This window comes from Lipophrys pholis, assembly GCF_963383615.2.
Source record: "Lipophrys pholis genome assembly, chromosome: 12".
In the NCBI taxonomy this organism is placed as follows: domain Eukaryota; kingdom Metazoa; phylum Chordata; class Actinopteri; order Blenniiformes; family Blenniidae; genus Lipophrys; species Lipophrys pholis.
The window spans coordinates 11,176,080-11,196,570 of record NC_137641.1 but is presented as its reverse complement, the minus strand read 5'-3'; the positions used below and the strand labels follow the sequence as shown (position 1 = coordinate 11,196,570).

General features: G+C 45.3%; 2 protein-coding genes across 2 annotated transcripts; both read left to right on the top strand.

The window, feature by feature from the left end:
• Nucleotides 1-6,899: 6,899 nt before the first annotated feature.
• LOC308117925 (ADP-ribosylation factor-like protein 13B) lies at nt 6,900-12,191 on the top strand (the record flags this gene model as incomplete). Its single annotated transcript, XM_080477045.1, has 10 exons — nt 6,900-6,910; nt 8,551-8,621; nt 9,102-9,351; nt 9,515-9,620; nt 9,710-9,912; nt 10,061-10,193; nt 10,803-10,899; nt 11,180-11,302; nt 11,923-12,045; nt 12,148-12,191. The coding sequence occupies 10 exons, from the start codon at nt 6,900-6,902 to the stop codon at nt 12,189-12,191; spliced, it is 1,161 nt and encodes a 386-aa protein (XP_080333171.1).
• Nucleotides 12,192-13,287: 1,096 nt separating this feature from the next.
• On the top strand, nt 13,288-20,266 carry LOC308117924 (uncharacterized protein; the record flags this gene model as incomplete). The annotated part of the gene is given in 15 exon segments (XM_080477044.1): nt 13,288-13,308; nt 14,227-14,264; nt 14,979-15,049; nt 15,530-15,779; nt 15,943-16,048; nt 16,138-16,340; nt 16,489-16,621; nt 17,070-17,167; nt 17,893-17,963; nt 18,443-18,450; nt 18,454-18,692; nt 18,856-18,961; nt 19,051-19,253; nt 19,402-19,534; nt 20,144-20,266. Coding segments are annotated over 15 exon segments (1,803 nt in total).
• Nucleotides 20,267-20,491: the final 225 nt, after the last annotated feature.

Genomic DNA, 20,491 nt, shown 5'->3' with positions numbered 1-20,491 from the left:
CATCAAAATCACATGATCTGAATTAATGGAGCCACAGCCTGAGCATGAACACTTCCACTTTACTGCATGTGCACGGTCAGCAGGGGTGGACTGGTCATCTAGCACACCGGGCACAACCCCGGTAGGCCAGTGTCTATGTGAGCCGGTGTGTCGGTCTGGTCAGCAGGTCCCACCCATCATAATTGGCTGGCCAGTCAGCCCACACAACTGTGGGTTGACAGTAATGTGTCAGCACAGCCCATTGGTTAACTGTCAATCACCCAGTTACTCTCCAAATGCACCAAACTAACTACATTATTTGGGCCCCCAGCAGCAGGTGCATTTGGCGAAGGACCGACCCCGCAGACCACGCTTGGTTCTGGCGCTACCCTCCAGGCTTCTGGCAACTTTCTGCAACTTCATCGGCAGCAGGAGCAAGAGGCACAACACTTGATGAAGAGTGAGCCTGTGGGGGTAAGTAATAAAAATGAGCATGACAGATCTGTAAGCAGCACTACTAGTGAAGTTAACTGACAGAGAGCTCAAGTTTAAAGACGCACTTAGGTCAAAAACAAAAATGCTGTTTTTGCATGCAGACACATTATTCATGTGTCACCTTACATAGGCCCATTAATGTCATAGAGCAAACATGCCTATTGCTTTGTCATGTGCAGTTTGGCAGTCACTGAGTTATGTTAGTTACCAGTCATATATTTTGCAAGCTGATGCTATCAGTCTTAAATATTTTCGTATAGATATAGTAATTAATTCATTACCTTATATGTAGCTAAACACTCACTAGCCACTGCATTGGGTACACCTGTGAAATCTAAAGCAATCAATTTCTATTTTTTACAAAGCTTACACATTTTTGTTGACCTAGTCAGAAGTCTATGTATTATTGAAGTCATAGTGGATGGCGGTGGTGTACTTGAGTGCATTATATTGAGCTGTGTGTTCCTTATACTTTTGTCCAACTTCAAGCCATTAACATACATCAACGGGGAGAAATTATTAGGAACCCTTTTTTTATACATTACACTCCAGTATGCCACCACCACCACCCATTACAACCTCAATAACAAACACTAAGTAAAACTATAACCTTTGCAACAATTGCAACAAAACCTGAAGATGTTAATGTAGAATGAATGGAAGAGCTGAAATACTTGACTGGATTAGATTGGACAAGTGTATCTAATGAAACGGCCAGTGAATGTATATGTACTGGCAAAAATGTTATAATAATTAATCATTTTTTTGTGTGTTTCCAAAAAAGTGTTTTTTTTACTCATTTTAAGAATGGCACTTTTGTATTTTTTTTTTTTACAACAAAATACATTTTTGTATTTGAGCTATTTTCTGATCTAATGATACTCTCTCTATTCCAGGTTCCTTCCACTGAAGAAGAAGCTCTCAAGAGCCAGGAGTGAGTCTGACAAAACTTTGATTACTTTTCACACCCTGATCAATATCACCTTCAGTCTTTTTTAATATACCACCCCCAACAAAACACGGACGACCCAGTGCTGCAGAAAGTTTATTTGACCAGAAACGGCCCCAGTAGAAAGTGGTTGACAATGTCAGAAGCTTTATTGCTTCATTTGTATTGCATTCTGTAAAACAGAACGCAGCCCTTTCATTACTGGATTGTCAGATTGGCTGAGCATTGAGGAGAAGGACCGCTCAGGGGACAAATGTTGCCCTCCTCCTTTGAGTCCGACAGGCTGGGCAGCGAAGGCGACGTCCGGAAGGGAGCCACTGGAAAGCAGGGAACAGTGGGTGTGACGGGTCCTGAAGGCTCTTGCTGGCCTTCCTCACAGTCTTTTGCTCACAAAGGGTGGAGAGCGCTCTGACGGGAAGCCTGATAATTTTACAGCAGGTCTTGACAAAACCCATAGTTAAGACAAGAACTTGTGAACAAGATGACAGATTTATTTTGATATGAACCAGACACTGAATGTGTGTTGTCTCTCCACAACATGACCCGAGCTGACTCCCCCTGTCTCGTGCACATTAGTGTTGCTCATTCAGATTATTGTTAGATTATCTATGCTCCTGAAGCGCGTCACCAGTGCTAATGCTGCTCCTCTTCAACATGTCTGATGTTTGGAGATTCATGTTTTTATTCTCTTTCTTACAGGAAAGTGACTCTTGTCGTGTTGGGACTGGATAACGCGGGAAAGACGACCATGCTGCGAGCAATCCAGGGAGGTTAGGACTCCACAATTTCAACGATTGTTTTTTGCAAATTTCTTGATAGTGGGCACAAAACTACTACATTTGAGATCCGAGCTGAGATATAAAAGCTGGCGACCTTGTTGCTAGTGAACTCGCCTCAAAGCCACATAGAAGCTCCCATAATGCATCCTTTTTAAACATTTCACTGTCTTTTGCACTAGAAAGTATCAATCAAATTGGCTTCATGTTGAGATTGTGGCCAATTTCAGAACTAATTGTGAAAATAGACACATGTTCATCATCATCTGCATAAAGGCATTATTTTACCAGCACTTCAACATGAAATTGAACTAAAATGTGTCAGACACCCCTGGTTCAATCAGTAATCTGTGTTTATTGTCTTGTTTCTACCTCATGAACCTCTTTTATATACATTTAATGACACGGTCACTGCTTCCTCACTTGTTTATATGTCTTATTGCAGTTTTCATAGCCCGCCTGTATTTTTTTCAGGGAATCTACAAGCTGTGGTTCCCACTGTGGGTTTTTCCTACGTGGACCTGAAGCAGGGAAAGTTTGATGTGACCATCTTCGACCTGGGCGGGGGCCAGAACATCCGGGGCATCTGGAAGCACTACTACGCCGAGTCGCACGGTGTGGTGTTTGTGGTGGACTCCAGCGACGTGCAGCGGATGAAGGAGACTGGGAAGGTCATGGCGGAGGTCTTGCAGCATCCGCTCATCGCCGGGAAGCCCGTGCTGGTGTGAGTGGAGAGACGCACGAGTCACGTTTCACATTTCAATACTTTCACTTGACATTAAGGACGTCTGCTTTTAGCCTTTGCAAAGTTTTTTTGAAAAGAGTCCCAGTTCAGATTTGGAAACTTTAACCTGGTAGCAACTAACCGCTGGTCTTCCTGCTCTCAGGCTGGCCAACAAACAGGACCAAGAGGGAGCGCTGTTCGAAGGAGACATCATCGAGAACCTGTTGCTGGAGAAGCTGGCTAACGAGAACAAGTGTCGGTGTGAGATCGTGAGTGTTTCTGCACCTGCTGCCCACATTCAGGCCGCTGGGTTTGGCCCTGGCGCTCACAAAAACATGTTTTGGCCTTCCTCCTCCAGTTTCAGTGCTCGGCCATTTCAGGCTCCGGGGAGAAGATGGACAAGTCCATCCAGAAGGGCCTGGACCGGCTCCTCTACAACATTGACCTGGACTATGAGGCCATCACGGAGCGCGTGCAGAAGGACACGGCGCAGCAGCAAGCGAAGGAGGCGCAGTTCAAGAAAGATAGGGCGGAGAAACTCCGGAAGCGCCAAGAGAAGAGGTCTGCAATTATTCCAGAGAGCCAACCTGAATCATACGCTTCATTCCAGTTTAGACAATTGTCACCTTTTAATTGCATTTGAGTGCAGATCTATTTTGGGAGGGCCCACGTTATTAGGCCGAAACCTTAACATCTCATTGGTCCACAGAGACCGAGAGGATCGCGAGGATCGTGAGGAGCGCGAGAAGGCCAAGCGAGAGAGCAGGGACATCCTGGAGGAGGAGCCTGACCACAAGAAGATCCTCAATCCCCTCCAGCCAATCGGAGACGTGAACTCTGAGGTGAGACTCCACTTTGGATCGAGTGTTTACAAAACGTCTCTTTTTTACTCCTTTACACGAAGATGGAGCATTTTCCAACAGTTGCGTTTTCAAAAAGATGCTTTTTCACCCTTTTCCACGGCCATGGAGCATTTTTAGAAAGTTGAGTTTTCTCTTGTTTCCTTAAAAATGGATTGTTTTCAAAAAAATGGGTTTTCCTCTGTTTCTACAGAGACGGAGCGTTTCCAAAAGTTGTGTTTTCACCCAATTATACGGCAACAGAGCTTTTCCAAAAAATCAAGTTGTCCTCCGTTTCCATGCAGATGGATTCAGAGCATTTTTCAAAAAGTTGCATTTTTTTTCCCATGATCACAGACGGATCATTTTTGAACGGTTGCATTTTCCCATGTTTGCATGAACACGGATCCAGAGCGTTTTAAAGAGAGTCTTTCCAGTTTCCATGGAAATGGAGTCAAAGCGTCATACCCATAGACATTATAAACTCTAGACATACAGCTGTTTGAGGCGTCAGTGAGCTCTGACTTCTGGTGGCCTTTTCAGCAGTTTTGTATTTTAAACTCCAAATGGTTGCAGTGTAAACGGGCCCTCTGTGTTCTTGTTTTTCTCTAGAACAAAGACAAGGAGAAGATGAGACACAGGCAGCCTCAGGAGGACGGAGACATGGAAGACAAGAAGGAAGAGCCCGATGATACCAGGCAAACCTCAGGTAAATCAAATTAAGAAGTTCGCCCAAAGTTGTTCATCTCCAGCAGAAACCTTCTCCGCCACCACGTTGGTGCAGATCGGATGTTTGACGAGCCGTTTACTCACAACATGCTCTTCATCTTCGCGACACTTGGGGAAAAAGTCAGGGCTCGCTCTCTCTTCACAAGCAAATGACTAAACGTTCTGCTATCCTCTCGCGTGATGGATAAAAGACATTGAAAGTCATTACATGATAGAGTCTTGTTACGCTCGTCTGATGTTGTTTTATGTTGTTCCTGCAGCTGCCGCCAGCAAACGAGGCTGGAAGAAGTGGAGCTTTTTCAACCTGAAAAGGAAGAACCGATTGCATCCTCTGATGCTGGAGGACAGCCCAGCAAAGAGTGGCATTGCTCCACCTCCCCCTGGTCAGTTTCACCTTGTAACATGACGACACAATTCTTGTGCTGGGGTTCAAAGGGAAACCAGCGCACCGGCTCTCATAGTCTTTTTCACTGTTGTGTATTCAGTGTTTTTAGTGGGATGGGCTACACCCAAAGTGTCTAGGCTGCCAAAGCTTGAGCCTCTCGGGGGGCTTTTCCACCAAAAACAAGCAGGTGCTAGTTCGGAGCCAGGGCTGGATTTAGCACCAGTTCTTTGTATTTCCACCGCCAAAGCCCCGGCCTATCAGGGGCTAAACGAGTGCTAAGCAGGCCCCACGTCGTTGCGGGGCCTGACATGTCATCAGCTGGGGGGGGCGGAGTTATCGGGACCTACGAGGCGGAAGAGATGCTATATCCGTATTCTGAAATCTACAGCGAACACGGAGCTCCACAGTGGTTATAGAGAAGAAAATATGTATATAGCGCGTGGGAAGGAGATAATAAGTCGCTCCTTCAAGTTAATAATTCGAGGGAACAAGATCATTTAATCTGCCATGGTGGAGCCGGTGGCTCTCTAACTGCTGCAGAGGTCCGGCGCTATATATATAATTTAGAAGAAGTTTTCCATTGCCGTCGTCTGATGTGGTTTTATGTTGTTCCTGCAGCTGCCGCCAGCAAACGAGGCAGGAAGAAGTGGAGCTTTTTCAACCTGAAAAGGAAGAACCGAGTGCATCCTCTGATGCTGGAGGACAGCCCAGCAAAGAGTGGCATTGCTCCACCTCCCCCAGGTCAGTTTCACCTTGTAACATGACGACACAATTCTTGTGCTGGGGTTCAAAGGGAAACCAGCGCACCGGCTCTCATTGTCTTTTTCACTGTTGTGTATTCAGTGGTTTTAGTGGGATGGGCTACACCCAAAGTGTACTGTGCATGAAAGGTTGGATTTTTTTTTCCATAAAATGTGCCTTTCAAATGGTGCTTCATGCGAAAGAGAACTTTTGCTGTCGATCAGCGTGTTTACGTAGGTTTCCATTGGAAACGGCTGGAGAGCTGCGTTCTATCGTTCTACACCTCCATTCCTCCCGATGTTGAGGCTTTTGATTCGGACACTTCCAGAAATAAAGTGAAAGGAGCAGAAATTCACTATTTAATGCCCAAATGTTGAAAAATAAGCTCCAAGCTCATTCACACGTTATTATTAATTATTTTTCCCGGGGCTCCGTACTAAAGCAAGAAGGACATGAACAAACACCAATAGAGCCACAAGGAGACTCAGTGTTTTCTGGCTCTTTGTTCTGCATCCGAGGTTCAGGCCAAACTAGATGGAGCGACTCGGACGAAACGGATGAATACAGTCTGTCTCCTCGTTCCTGTATGCGCGCTACATTGGTGAAATCAGTGATGTACGACGTTTTGGAGTGATCCAATGACATGGCTCTTACTTGGCTCCGTTGATGATGGAAAAACAACCAGTTCTTTGGGGGTGCTCATTTAAGAAGTGGCCCTGGCACCGGCCCTGAACTAACACCTGCTTCTTTTTTGGTGGAAAGCCCTAAATGACGTCGTTAGTGGGGCTTTGGGCTTCAAGCCCCATGAGGCATCAAAATCACATGATCTGAATTAATGGAGCCACAGCCTGAGCATGAACACTTCCACTTTACTGCATGTGCACGGTCAGCAGGGGTGGACTGGTCATCTAGCACACCGGGCACAACCCCGGTAGGCCGGTGTCTATGTGAGCCGGTGTGTCGGTCTGGTCAGCAGGTCCCACCCATCATAATTGGCTGGCCAGTCAGCCCACACAACTGTGGGTTGACAGTAATGTGTCAGCACAGCCCATTGGTTAACTGTCAATCACCCAGTTACTCTCCAAATGCGCCAAACTAACTACATTATTTGGGCCCCCAGCAGCAGGTGCATTTGGCGAAGGACCGACCCCGCAGACCACGCTTGGTTCTGGCGCTACCCTCCAGGCTTCTGGCAACTTTCTGCAACTTCATCGGCAGCAGGAGCAAGAGGCACAACACTTGATGAAGAGTGAGCCTGTGGGGGTAAGTAATAAAAACGAGCATGACAGATCTGTAAGCAGCACTACTAGTGAAGTTAACTGACAGAGAGCTCAAGTTTAAAGACGCACTTAGGTCAAAAACAAAAATGCTGTTTTTGCATGCAGACACATTATTCATGTGTCACCTTACATAGGCCCATTAATGTCATAGAGCAAACATGCCTATTGCTTTGTCATGTGCAGTTTGGCAGTCACTGAGTTATGTTAGTTACCAGTCATATATTTTGCAAGTTGATGCTATCGGTCTTAAATATTTTCGTATAGATATAGTAATTAATTCATTACCTTATATGTAGCTAAACACTCACTAGCCACTGCATTGGGTACACCTGTGAAATCTAAAGCAATCAATTTCTATTTTTTACAAAGCTTACACATTTTTGTTGACCTAGTCAGAAGTCTATGTATTATTGAAGTCATAGTGGATGGCGGTGGTGTACTTGAGTGCATTATATTGAGCTGTGTGTTCCTTATACTTTTGTCCAACTTCAAGCCATTAACATACATCAACGGGGAGAAATTATTAGGAACCCTTTTTTTATACATTACACTCCAGTATGCCACCACCACCACCCATTACAACCTCAATAACAAACACTAAGTAAAACTATAACCTTTGCAACAATTGCAACAAAACCTGAAGATGTTAATGTAGAATGAATGGAAGAGCTGAAATACTTGACTGGATTAGATTGGACAAGTGTATCTAATGAAACGGCCAGTGAATGTATATGTACTGGCAAAAATGTTATAATAATTAATCATTTTTTTGTGTGTTTCCAAAAAAGTGTTTTTTTTACTCATTTTAAGAATGGCACTTTTGTATTTTATTTTTTTTACAACAAAATACATTTTTGTATTTGAGCTATTTTCTGATCTAATGATACTCTCTCTATTCCAGGTTCCTTCCACTGAAGAAGAAGCTCTCAAGAGCCAGGAGTGAGTCTGACAAAACTTTGATTACTTTTCACACCCTGATCAATATCACCTTCAGTCTTTTTTAATATACCACCCCCAACAAAACACGGACGACCCAGTGCTGCAGAAAGTTTATTTGACCAGAAACGGCCCCAGTAGAAAGTGGTTGACAATGTCAGAAGCTTTATTGCTTCATTTGTATTGCATTCTGTAAAACAGAACGCAGCCCTTTCATTACTGGATTGTCAGATTGGCTGAGCATTGAGGAGAAGGACCGCTCAGGGGACAAAAGTTGCCCTCCTCCTTTGAGTCCGACAGGCTGGGCAGCGAAGGCGACGTCCGGAAGGGAGCCACTGGAAAGCAGGGAACAGTGGGTGTGACGGGTCCTGAAGGCTCTTGCTGGCCTTCCTCACAGTCTTTTGCTCACAAAGGGTGGAGAGCGCTCTGACGGGAAGCCTGATAATTTTACAGCAGGTCTTGACAACACCCATAGTTAAGACAAGAACTTGTGAACAAGATGACAGATTTATTTTGATATGAACCAGACACTGAATGTGTGTTGTCTCTCCACAACATGACCCGAGCTGACTCCCCCTGTCTCGTGCACATTAGTGTTGCTCATTCAGATTATTGTTAGATTATCTATGCTCCTGAAGCGCGTCACCAGTGCTAATGCTGCTCCTCTTCAACATGTCTGATGTTTGGAGATTCATGTTTTTATTCTCTTTCTTACAGGAAAGTGACTCTTGTCGTGTTGGGACTGGATAACGCGGGAAAGACGACCATGCTGCGAGCAATCCAGGGAGGTTAGGACTCCACAATTTCAACGATTGTTTTTTGCAAATTTCTTGATAGTGGGCACAAAACTACTACATTTGAGATCCGAGCTGAGATATAAAAGCTGGCGACCTTGTTGCTAGTGAACGCGCCTCATAGCCACATAGAAGCTCCCATAATGCATCCTTTTTAAACATTTCACTGTCTTTTGCACTAGAAAGTATCAATCAAATTGGCTTCATGTTGAGATTGTGGCCAATTTCAGAACTAATTGTGAAAATAGACACATGTTCATCATCATCTGCATAAAGGCATTATTTTACCAGCACTTCAACATGAAATTGAACTAAAATGTGTCAGACACCCCTGGTTCAATCGGTAATCTGTGTTTATTGTCTTGTTTCTACCTCATGAACCTCTTTTATATACATTTAATGACACGGTCACTGCTTCCTCACTTGTTTATATGTCTTATTGTAGTTTTCATAGCCCGCCTGTATTTTTTTCAGGGAATCTACAAGCTGTGGTTCCCACTGTGGGTTTTTCCTACGTGGACCTGAAGCAGGGAAAGTTTGATGTGACCATCTTCGACCTGGGCGGGGGCCAGAACATCCGGGGCATCTGGAAGCACTACTACGCCGAGTCGCACGGTGTGGTGTTTGTGGTGGACTCCAGCGACGTGCAGCGGATGAAGGAGACTGGGAAGGTCATGGCGGAGGTCTTGCAGCATCCGCTCATCGCCGGGAAGCCCGTGCTGGTGTGAGTGGAGAGACGCACGAGTCACGTTTCACATTTCAATACTTTCACTTGACATTAAGGACGTCTGCTTTTAGCCTTTGCAAAGTTTTTTTGAAAAGAGTCCCAGTTCAGATTTGGAAACTTTAACCTGGTAGCAACTAACCGCTGGTCTTCCTGCTCTCAGGCTGGCCAACAAACAGGACCAAGAGGGAGCGCTGTTCGAAGGAGACATCATCGAGAACCTGTTGCTGGAGAAGCTGGCTAACGAGAACAAGTGTCGGTGTGAGATCGTGAGTGTTTCTGCACCTGCTGCCCACATTCAGGCCGCTGGGTTTGGCCCTGGCGCTCACAAAAACATGTTTTGGCCTTCCTCCTCCAGTTTCAGTGCTCGGCCATTTCAGGCTCCGGGGAGAAGATGGACAAGTCCATCCAGAAGGGCCTGGACCGGCTCCTCTACAACATTGACCTGGACTATGAGGCCATCACGGAGCGCGTGCAGAAGGACACGGCGCAGCAGCAAGCGAAGGAGGCGCAGTTCAAGAAAGATAGGGCGGAGAAACTCCGGAAGCGCCAAGAGAAGAGGTCTGCAATTATTCCAGAGAGCCAACCTGAATCATACGCTTCATTCCAGTTTAGACAATTGTCACCTTTTAATTGCATTTGAGTGCAGATCTATTTTGGGAGGGCCCACGTTATTAGGCCGAAACCTTAACATCTCATTGGTCCACAGAGACCGAGAGGATCGCGAGGATCGTGAGGAGCGCGAGAAGGCCAAGCGAGAGAGCAGGGACATCCTGGAGGAGGAGCCTGACCACAAGAAGATCCTCAATCCCCTCCAGCCAATCGGAGACGTGAACTCTGAGGTGAGACTCCACTTTGGATCGAGTGTTTACAAAACGTCTCTTTTTTACTCCTTTACACGAAGATGGAGCATTTTCCAACAGTTGCGTTTTCAAAAAGATGCTTTTTCACCCTTTTCCACGGCCATGGAGCATTTTTAGAAAGTTGAGTTTTCTCTTGTTTCCTTAAAAATGGATTGTTTTCAAAAAAATGGGTTTTCCTCTGTTTCTACAGAGACGGAGCGTTTCCAAAAGTTGTGTTTTCACCCAATTATACGGCAACAGAGCTTTTCCAAAAAATCAAGTTGTCCTCCGTTTCCATGCAGATGGATTCAGAGCATTTTTCAAAAAGTTGCATTTTTTTTCCCATGATCACAGACGGATCATTTTTGAACGGTTGCATTTTCCCATGTTTGCATGAACACGGATCCAGAGCGTTTTAAAGAGAGTCTTTCCAGTTTCCATGGAGATGGAGTCAAAGCGTCATACCCATAGACATTATAAACTCTAGACATACAGCTGTTTGAGGCGTCAGTGAGCTCTGACTTCTGGTGGCCTTTTCAGCAGTTTTGTATTTTAAACTCCAAATGGTTGCAGTGTAAACGGGCCCTCTGTGTTCTTGTTTTTCTCTAGAACAAAGACAAGGAGAAGATGAGACACAGGCAGCCTCAGGAGGACGGAGACATGGAAGACAAGAAGGAAGAGCCCGATGATACCAGGCAAACCTCAGGTAAATCAAATTAAGAAGTTCGCCCAAAGTTGTTCATCTCCAGCAGAAACCTTCTCCGCCACCACGTTGGTGCAGATCGGATGTTTGACGAGCCGTTTACTCACAACATGCTCTTCATCTTCGCGACACTTGGGGAAAAAGTCAGGGCTCGCTCTCTCTTCACAAGCAAATGACTAAACGTTCTGCTATCCTCTCGCGTGATGGATAAAAGACATTGAAAGTCATTACATGATAGAGTCTTGTTACGCTCGTCTGATGTTGTTTTATGTTGTTCCTGCAGCTGCCGCCAGCAAACGAGGCTGGAAGAAGTGGAGCTTTTTCAACCTGAAAAGGAAGAACCGATTGCATCCTCTGATGCTGGAGGACAGCCCAGCAAAGAGTGGCATTGCTCCACCTCCCCCTGGTCAGTTTCACCTTGTAACATGACGACACAATTCTTGTGCTGGGGTTCAAAGGGAAACCAGCGCACCGGCTCTCATAGTCTTTTTCACTGTTGTGTATTCAGTGTTTTTAGTGGGATGGGCTACACCCAAAGTGTCTAGGCTGCCAAAGCTTGAGCCTCTCGGGGGGCTTTTCCACCAAAAACAAGCAGGTGCTAGTTCGGAGCCAGGGCTGGATTTAGCACCAGTTCTTTGTATTTCCACCGCCAAAGCCCCGGCCTATCAGGGGCTAAACGAGTGCTAAGCAGGCCCCACGTCGTTGCGGGGCCTGACATGTCATCAGCTGGGGGGGGCGGAGTTATCGGGACCTACGAGGCGGAAGAGATGCTATATCCGTATTCTGAAATCTACAGCGAACACGGAGCTCCACAGTGGTTATAGAGAAGAAAATATGTATATAGCGCGTGGGAAGGAGATAATAAGTCGCTCCTTCAAGTTAATAATTCGAGGGAACAAGATCATTTAATCTGCCATGGTGGAGCCGGTGGCTCTCTAACTGCTGCAGAGGTCCGGCGCTATATATATAATTTAGAAGAAGTTTTCCATTGCCGTCGTCTGATGTGGTTTTATGTTGTTCCTGCAGCTGCCGCCAGCAAACGAGGCAGGAAGAAGTGGAGCTTTTTCAACCTGAAAAGGAAGAACCGAGTGCATCCTCTGATGCTGGAGGACAGCCCAGCAAAGAGTGGCATTGCTCCACCTCCCCCAGGTCAGTTTCACCTTGTAACATGACGACACAATTCTTGTGCTGGGGTTCAAAGGGAAACCAGCGCACCGGCTCTCATTGTCTTTTTCACTGTTGTGTATTCAGTGTTTTTAGTGGGATGGGCTACACCCAAAGTGTACTGTGCATGAAAGGTTGGATTTTTTTTTCCATAAAATGTGCCTTTCAAATGGTGCTTCATGCGAAAGAGAACTTTTGCTGTCGATCAGCGTGTTTACGTAGGTTTCCATTGGAAACGGCTGGAGAGCTGCGTTCTATCGTTCTACACCTCCATTCCTCCCGATGTTGAGGCTTTTGATTCGGACACTTCCAGAAATAAAGTGAAAGGAGCAGAAATTCACTATTTAATGCCCAAATGTTGAAAAATAAGCTCCAAGCTCATTCACACGTTATTATTAATTATTTTTCCCGGGGCTCCGTACTAAAGCAAGAAGGACATGAACAAACACCAATAGAGCCACAAGGAGACTCAGTGTTTTCTGGCTCTTTGTTCTGCATCCGAGGTTCAGGCCAAACTAGATGGAGCGACTCGGACGAAACGGATGAATACAGTCTGTCTCCTCGTTCCTGTATGCGCGCTACATTGGTGAAATCAGTGATGTACGATGTTTTGGAGTGATCCAATGACATGGCTCTTACTTGGCTCCGTTGATGATGGAAAAACAACCAGTTCTTTGGGGGTGCTCATATAAGAAGTGGCCCTGGCACCGGCCCTGAACTAACACCTGCTTCTTTTTTGGTGGAAAGCCCTAAATGACGTCGTTAGTGGGGCTTTGGGCTTCAAGCCCCATAAGGCATCAAAATCACATGATCTGAATTAATGGAGCCACAGCCTGAGCATGAACACTTCCACTTTACTGCATGTGCACGGTCAGCAGGGGTGGACTGGTCATCTAGCACACCGGGCACAACCCCGGTAGGCCGGTGTCTATGTGAGCCGGTGTGTCGGTCTGGTCAGCAGGTCCCACCCATCATAATTGGCTGGCCAGTCAGCCCACACAACTGTGGGTTGACAGTAATGTGTCAGCACAGCCCATTGGTTAACTGTCAATCACCCAGTTACTCTCCAAATGCGCCAAACTAACTACATTATTTGGGCCCCCAGCAGCAGGTGCATTTGGCGAAGGACCGACCCCGCAGACCACGCTTGGTTCTGGCGCTACCCTCCAGGCTTCTGGCAACTTTCTGCAACTTCATCGGCAGCAGGAGCAAGAGGCACAACACTTGATGAAGAGTGAGCCTGTGGGGGTAAGTAATAAAAACGAGCATGACAAATCTGTAAGCAGCACTACTAGTGAAGTTAACTGACAGAGAGCTCAAGTTTAAAGACGCACTTAGGTCAAAAACAAAAATGCTGTTTTTGCATGCAGACACATTATTCATGTGTCACCTTACATAGGCCCATTAATGTCATAGAGCAAACATGCCTATTGCTTTGTCATGTGCAGTTTGGCAGTCACTGAGTTATGTTAGTTACCAGTCATATATTTTGCAAGTTGATGCTATCAGTCTTAAATATTTTCGTATAGATATAGTAATTAATTCATTACCTTATATGTAGCTAAACACTCACTAGCCACTGCATTGGGTACACCTGTGAAATCTAAAGCAATCAATTTCTATTTTTTACAAAGCTTACACATTTTTGTTGACCTAGTCAGAAGTCTATGTATTATTGAAGTCATAGTGGATGGCGGTGGTGTACTTGAGTGCATTATATTGAGCTGTGTGTTCCTTATACTTTTGTCCAACTTCAAGCCATTAACATACATCAACGGGGAGAAATTATTAGGAACCCTTTTTTTATACATTACACTCCAGTATGCCACCACCACCACCCATTACAACCTCAATAACAAACACTAAGTAAAACTATAACCTTTGCAACAATTGCAACAAAACCTGAAGATGTTAATGTAGAATGAATGGAAGAGCTGAAATACTTGACTGGATTAGATTGGACAAGTGTATCTAATGAAACGGCCAGTGAATGTATATGTACTGGCAAAAATGTTATAATAATTAATCATTTTTTTGTGTGTTTCCAAAAAAGTGTTTTTTTTACTCATTTTAAGAATGGCACTTTTGTATTTTTTTTTTTTTACAACAAAATACATTTTTGTATTTGAGCTATTTTCTGATCTAATGATACTCTCTCTATTCCAGGTTCCTTCCACTGAAGAAGAAGCTCTCAAGAGCCAGGAGTGAGTCTGACAAAACTTTGATTACTTTTCACACCCTGATCAATATCACCTTCAGTCTTTTTTAATATACCACCCCCAACAAAACACGGACGACCCAGTGCTGCAGAAAGTTTATTTGACCAGAAACGGCCCCAGTAGAAAGTGGTTGACAATGTCAGAAGCTTTATTGCTTCATTTGTATTGCATTCTGTAAAACAGAACGCAGCCCTTTCATTACTGGATTGTCAGATTGGCTGAGCATTGAGGAGAAGGACCGCTCAGGGGACAAAAGTTGCCCTCCTCCTTTGAGTCCGACAGGCTGGGCAGCGAAGGCGACGTCCGGAAGGGAGCCACTGGAAAGCAGGGAACAGTGGGTGTGACGGGTCCTGAAGGCTCTTGCTGGCCTTCCTCACAGTCTTTTGCTCACAAAGGGTGGAGAGCGCTCTGATGGGGAGCCTGATAATTTTACAGCAGGTCTTGACAACACCCATAGTTAAGACAAGAACTTGTGAACAAGATGACAGATTTATTTTGATATGAACCAGACACTGAATGTGTGTTGTCTCTCCACAACATGACCCGAGCTGACTCCCCCTGTCTCGTGCACATTAGTGTTGCTCATTCAGATTATTGTTAGATTATCTATGCTCCTGAAGCGCGTCACCAGTGCTAATGCTGCTCCTCTTCAACATGTCTGATGTTTGGAGATTCATGTTTTTATTCTCTTTCTTACAGGAAAGTGACTCTTGTCGTGTTGGGACTGGATAACGCGGGAAAGACGACCATGCTGCGAGCAATCCAGGGAGGTTAGGACTCCACAATTTCAACGATTGTTTTTTGCAAATTTCTTGATAGTGGGCACAAAACTACTACATTTGAGATCCGAGCTGAGATATAAAAGCTGGCGACCTTGTTGCTAGTGAACGCGCCTCAAAGCCACATAGAAGCTCCCATAATGCATCCTTTTTAAACATTTCACTGTCTTTTGCACTAGAAAGTATCAATCAAATTGGCTTCATGTTGAGATTGTGGCCAATTTCAGAACTAATTGTGAAAATAGACACATGTTCATCATCATCTGCATAAAGGCATTATTTTACCAGCACTTCAACATGAAATTGAACTAAAATGTGTCAGACACCCCTGGTTCAATCGGTAATCTGTGTTTATTGTCTTGTTTCTACCTCATGAACCTCTTTTATATACATTTAATGACACGGTCACTGCTTCCTCACTTGTTTATATGTCTTATTGTAGTTTTCATAGCCCGCCTGTATTTTTTTCAGGGAATCTACAAGCTGTGGTTCCCACTGTGGGTTTTTCCGACGTGGACCTGAAGCAGGGAAAGTTTGATGTGACCATCTTCGACCTGGGCGGGGGCCAGAACATCCGGGGCATGTGGAAGCACTATTACGCCGAGTCGCACGGTGTGGTGTTTGTGGTGGACTCCAGCGACCTGCAGCGGATGAAGGAGACTGGGAAGGTCATGGCGGAGGTCTTGCAGCATCCGCTCATCGCCGGGAAGCCCGTGCTGGTGTGAGTGGAGAGACGCACGAGTCACGTTTCACATTTCAATACTTTCACTTGACATTAAGGACATCTGCTTTTAGCCTTTGCAAAGTTTTTTTGAAAAGAGTCCCAGTTCAGATTTGGAAACTTTAACCTGGTAGCAACTAACCGCTGGTCTTCCTGCTCTCAGGCTGGCCAACAAACAGGACCAAGAGGGAGCGCTGTTCAAAGCAGACAGCATCGAGAACCATTTGCTGGAGAAGCTGGCTAACGAGAACAAGTGTCGGTGTGAAATCGTGAGTGTTTCTGCACCTGCTGCCCACATTCAGGCCGCTGGGTTTGGCTCTGGCGCTCACAAAAACATGTTTTGGCCTTCCTCCTCCAGTTGCCGTGCTCGGCCATTTTAGGCTCCGGGGAGAAGATGGACAAGTCCATCCAGAAGGGCCTGGACTGGCTCCTCTACAACATTGACCTGGACTATGAGGCCATCACGGAGCGCGTGCAGAAGGACACGGCGCAGCAGCGAGCGAAGGAGGCGCAGTTCAAGAAAGATAGGGCGGAGAAACTCCGGAAGCGCCAAGAGAAGAGGTCTGCAATTATTCCAGAGAGCCAACCTGAATCATACGCTTCATTCCAGTTTAGACAATTGTCACCTTTTAATTGCATTTGAGTGCAGATCTATTTTGGGAGGGCCCACGTTATTAGGCCGAAACCTTAACATCTCATTGGTCCACAGAGACCGAGAGGATCGCGAGGATCGTGAGGAGCGCGAGAAGGCCAAACGAGAGAGCAGGGACATCCTGGAGGAGGAGCCTGACCACAAGAAGATCCTCAATCCCCTCCAGCCAATCGGAGACGTGAACTCTGAGGTGAGACTCCACTTTGGATCGAGTGTTTACAAAACGTCTCTTTTTTACTCCTTTACACGAAGATGGAGCATTTTCCAACAGTTGCGTTTTCAAAAAGATGCTTTTTCCCCCTTTTCCACGGCCATGGAGCATTTTTAGAAAGTTGAGTTTTCTCTTGTTTCCACAAAAATGGATTCAGTGTTTTCCAAAAAATGTGTTTTCCCCTGTTTCTACAGCAACAGAGCCTTTCCAAAAAGTCAAGTGGTCCTCTGTTTCCATGCAGATTGATTCAGAGTATTTTTTTAGACGGCAAAAATGTTATGATAATTAATAATTTTTTGGGTGTTTCCAAAAAAGTGGTTTAACTCATTTTAAGATTGGCACTTTTGTATTTTATTTTTTTTTAACAACAAAAAACATTTTTGTATTTGAGCTATTTTCTGATCTAATGATACTCTCTCTAATCCAGGTTCCTTCCACTGAAGAACTTGAGGGAGAGAGCCAGCCCAGGACAGCAAGCAAATGCACGAAATGGCCACAAAAAGAAGAAACTCTCAAGAGCGAGCAGTGAGTCCGACAAAACTTTGATTACTTTTCACACCCTGATCAATATCACCTTCAGTCTTTTTTAAATTACCACCCCCAACAAAACACGGACGACCCAGTGCTGCAGAAAGTTTATTTGACCAGAAACGGCCCCAGTAGAAAGTGGTTGACGTACAGTCAACAATGTCAGAAGCTTTATTGCTTCATTTGTATTGCATTCTGTAAAACAGAACACAGCCCTTTCATTACTGGATTGTCAGATTGGCTGAGCATTGAGGAGAAGGACCGCTCAGGGGACAAAAGTTGCCCTCCTCCTTTGAGTCCGACAGGCTGGGCAGCGAAGGCGACGTCCGGAAGGGAGCCACTGGAAAGCAGGGAACAGTGGGTGTGACGGGTCCTGAAGGCTCTTGCTGGCCTTCCTCACAGTCTTTTGCTCACAAAGGGTGGAGAGCGCTCTGACGGGAAGCCTGATAATTTTACAGCAGGTCTTGACAACACCCATAGTTAAGACAAGAACTTGTGAACAAGATGACAGATTTATTTTGATATGAACCAGACACTGAATGTGTGTTGTCTCTCCACAACATGACCCGAGCTGACTCCCCCTGTCTCGTGCACATTAGTGTTGCTCATTCAGATTATTGTTAGATTATCTATGCTCCTGAAGCGCGTCACCAGTGCTAATGCTGCTCCTCTTCAACATGTCTGATGTTTGGAGATTCATGTTTTTATTCTCTTTCTTACAGGAAAGTGACTCTTGTCGTGTTGGGACTGGATAACGCGGGAAAGACGACCATGCTGCGAGCAATCCAGGGAGGTTAGGACTCCACAATTTCAACGATTGTTTTTTGCAAATTTCTTGATAGTGGGCACAAAACTACTACATTTGAGATCCGAGCTGAGATATAAAAGCTGGCGACCTTGTTGCTAGTGAACACGCCTCATAGCCACATAGAAGCTCCCATAATGCATCCTTTTTAAACATTTCACTGTCTTTTGCACTAGAAAGTATCAATCAAATTGGCTTCATGTTGAGATTGTGGCCACTTTCAGAACTAATATTGAAAATAGACACATGTTCATCATCATCTGCATAAAGGCATTATTTTACCAGCACTTCAACATGAAATTGAACTAAAATGTGTCAGACACCCCTGGTTCAATCAGTAATCTGTGTTTATTGTCTTGTTTCTACCTCATGAACCTCTTTTATATACATTTAATGACACGGTCACTGCTTCCTCACTTGTTTATATGTCTTATTGCAGTTTTCATAGCCCGCCTGTATTTTTTCAGGGAATCTATAAACTGTGGTTCCCACTGTGGGTTTTTCCTACGTAGACCTGAAGCAGGGAAAGTTTGATGTGACCATCTTCGACCTGGGCGGGGGCCAGAACATCCGGGGCATGTGGAAGCACTATTACGCCGAGTCGCACGGTGTGGTGTTTGTGGTGGACTCCAGCGACCTGCAGCGGATGAAGGAGACTGGGAAGGTCATGGCGGAGGTCTTGCAGCATCCGCTCATCGCCGGGAAGCCCGTGCTGGTGTGAGTGGAGAGACGCACGAGTCACGTTTCACATTTCAATACTTTCACTTGACATTAAGGACATCTGCTTTTAGCCTTTGCAAAGTTTTTTTGAAAAGAGTCCCAGTTCAGATTTGGAAACTTTAACCTGGTAGCAACTAACCGCTGGTCTTCCTGCTCTCAGGCTGGCCAACAAACAGGACCAAGAGGGAGCGCTGTTCAAAGCAGACATCATCGAGAACCTGTTGCTGGAGAAGCTGGCTAACGAGAACAAGTGTCGGTGTGAAATCGTGAGTGTTTCTGCACCTGCTGCCCACATTCAGGCCGCTGGGTTTGGCCCTGGCGCTCACAAAAACACGTTTTGGCCTTCCTCCTCCAGTTTCAGTGCTCGGCCATTTTAGGCTCCGGGGAGAAGATGGACAAGTCCATCCAGAAGGGCCTGGACTGGCTCCTCTACAACATTGACCTGGACTATGAGGCCATCACGGAGCGCGTGCAGAAGGACACGGCGCAGCAGCAAGCGAAGGAGGCGCAGTTCAAGAAAGATAGGGCGGAGAAACTCCGGAAGATCCAAGAGAAGAGGTCTGCAATTATTCCAGAGAGCAAACCTGAATCATACGCTTCATTCCAGTTTAGACAATTGTCACCTTTTAATTGCATTTGAGTGCAGATCTATTTTGGGAGGGCCCACGTTATTAGGCCGAAACCTTAACATCACATTGGTCCACAGAGACCGAGAGGATCGCGAGGATCGTGAGGAGCGCGAGAAGGCCAAGCGAGAGAGCAGGGACATCCTGGAGGAGGAGCCTGACCACAAGACGATCCTCAATCCCCTCCAGCCAATCGGAGACGTGAACTCTGAGGTGAGACTCCACTTTGGATCGAGTGTTTACAAAACGTCTCTTTTTTACTCCTTTACACGAAGATGGAGCATTTTCCAACAGTTGCGTTTTCAAAAAGATGCTTTTTCACCCTTTTCCACGGCCATGGAGCATTTTTAGAAAGTTGAGTTTTCTCTTGTTTCCTTAAAAATGGATTGTTTTCAAAAAAATGGGTTTTCCTCTGTTTCTACAGAGACGGAGCGTTTCCAAAAGTTGTGTTTTCACCCAATTATACGGCAACAGAGCTTTTCCAAAAAATCAAGTTGTCCTCCGTTTCCATGCAGATGGATTCAGAGCATTTTTCAAAAAGTTGCATTTTTTTTCCCATGATCACAGACGGATCATTTTTGAACGGTTGCATTTTCCCATGTTTGCATGAACACGGATCCAGAGCGTTTTAAAGAGAGTCTTACCAGTTTCCATGGAGATGGAGTCAAAGCGTCATACCCATAGACATTATAAACTCTAGACATACAGCTGTTTGAGGCGTCAGTGAGCTCTGACTTCTGGTGGCCTTTTCAGCAGTTTTGTATTTTAAACTCCAAATGGTTGCAGTGTAAACGGGCCCTCTGTGTTCTTGTTTTTCTCTAGAACAAAGACAAGGAGAAGATGAGACACAGGCAGCCTCAGGAGGACGGAGACAAGGAAGACAAGAAGGAAGAGCCTGATAATACCAGGCAAACCCTTCCAGCCAATCAGAGACAAGATTTCTGAGGTGAGACTCCACTTTGGGTCGAGTGTTTACAAAAAGTCTCTTTTTTACTCCTTTACACGAAGATGGAGCATTTTCCAACAGTTGTGTTTTCAAAAAGTTACATTTTCCCCCATTTCCATGGAGACGGAGTGTTTTCAAAGAGATGCTTCGTTAATGTAGAATGAATGGAAGAGCTGAAAGCAGATTGGAAGCATATCCATCAGCGCACAGAGGAGCATGAAAAG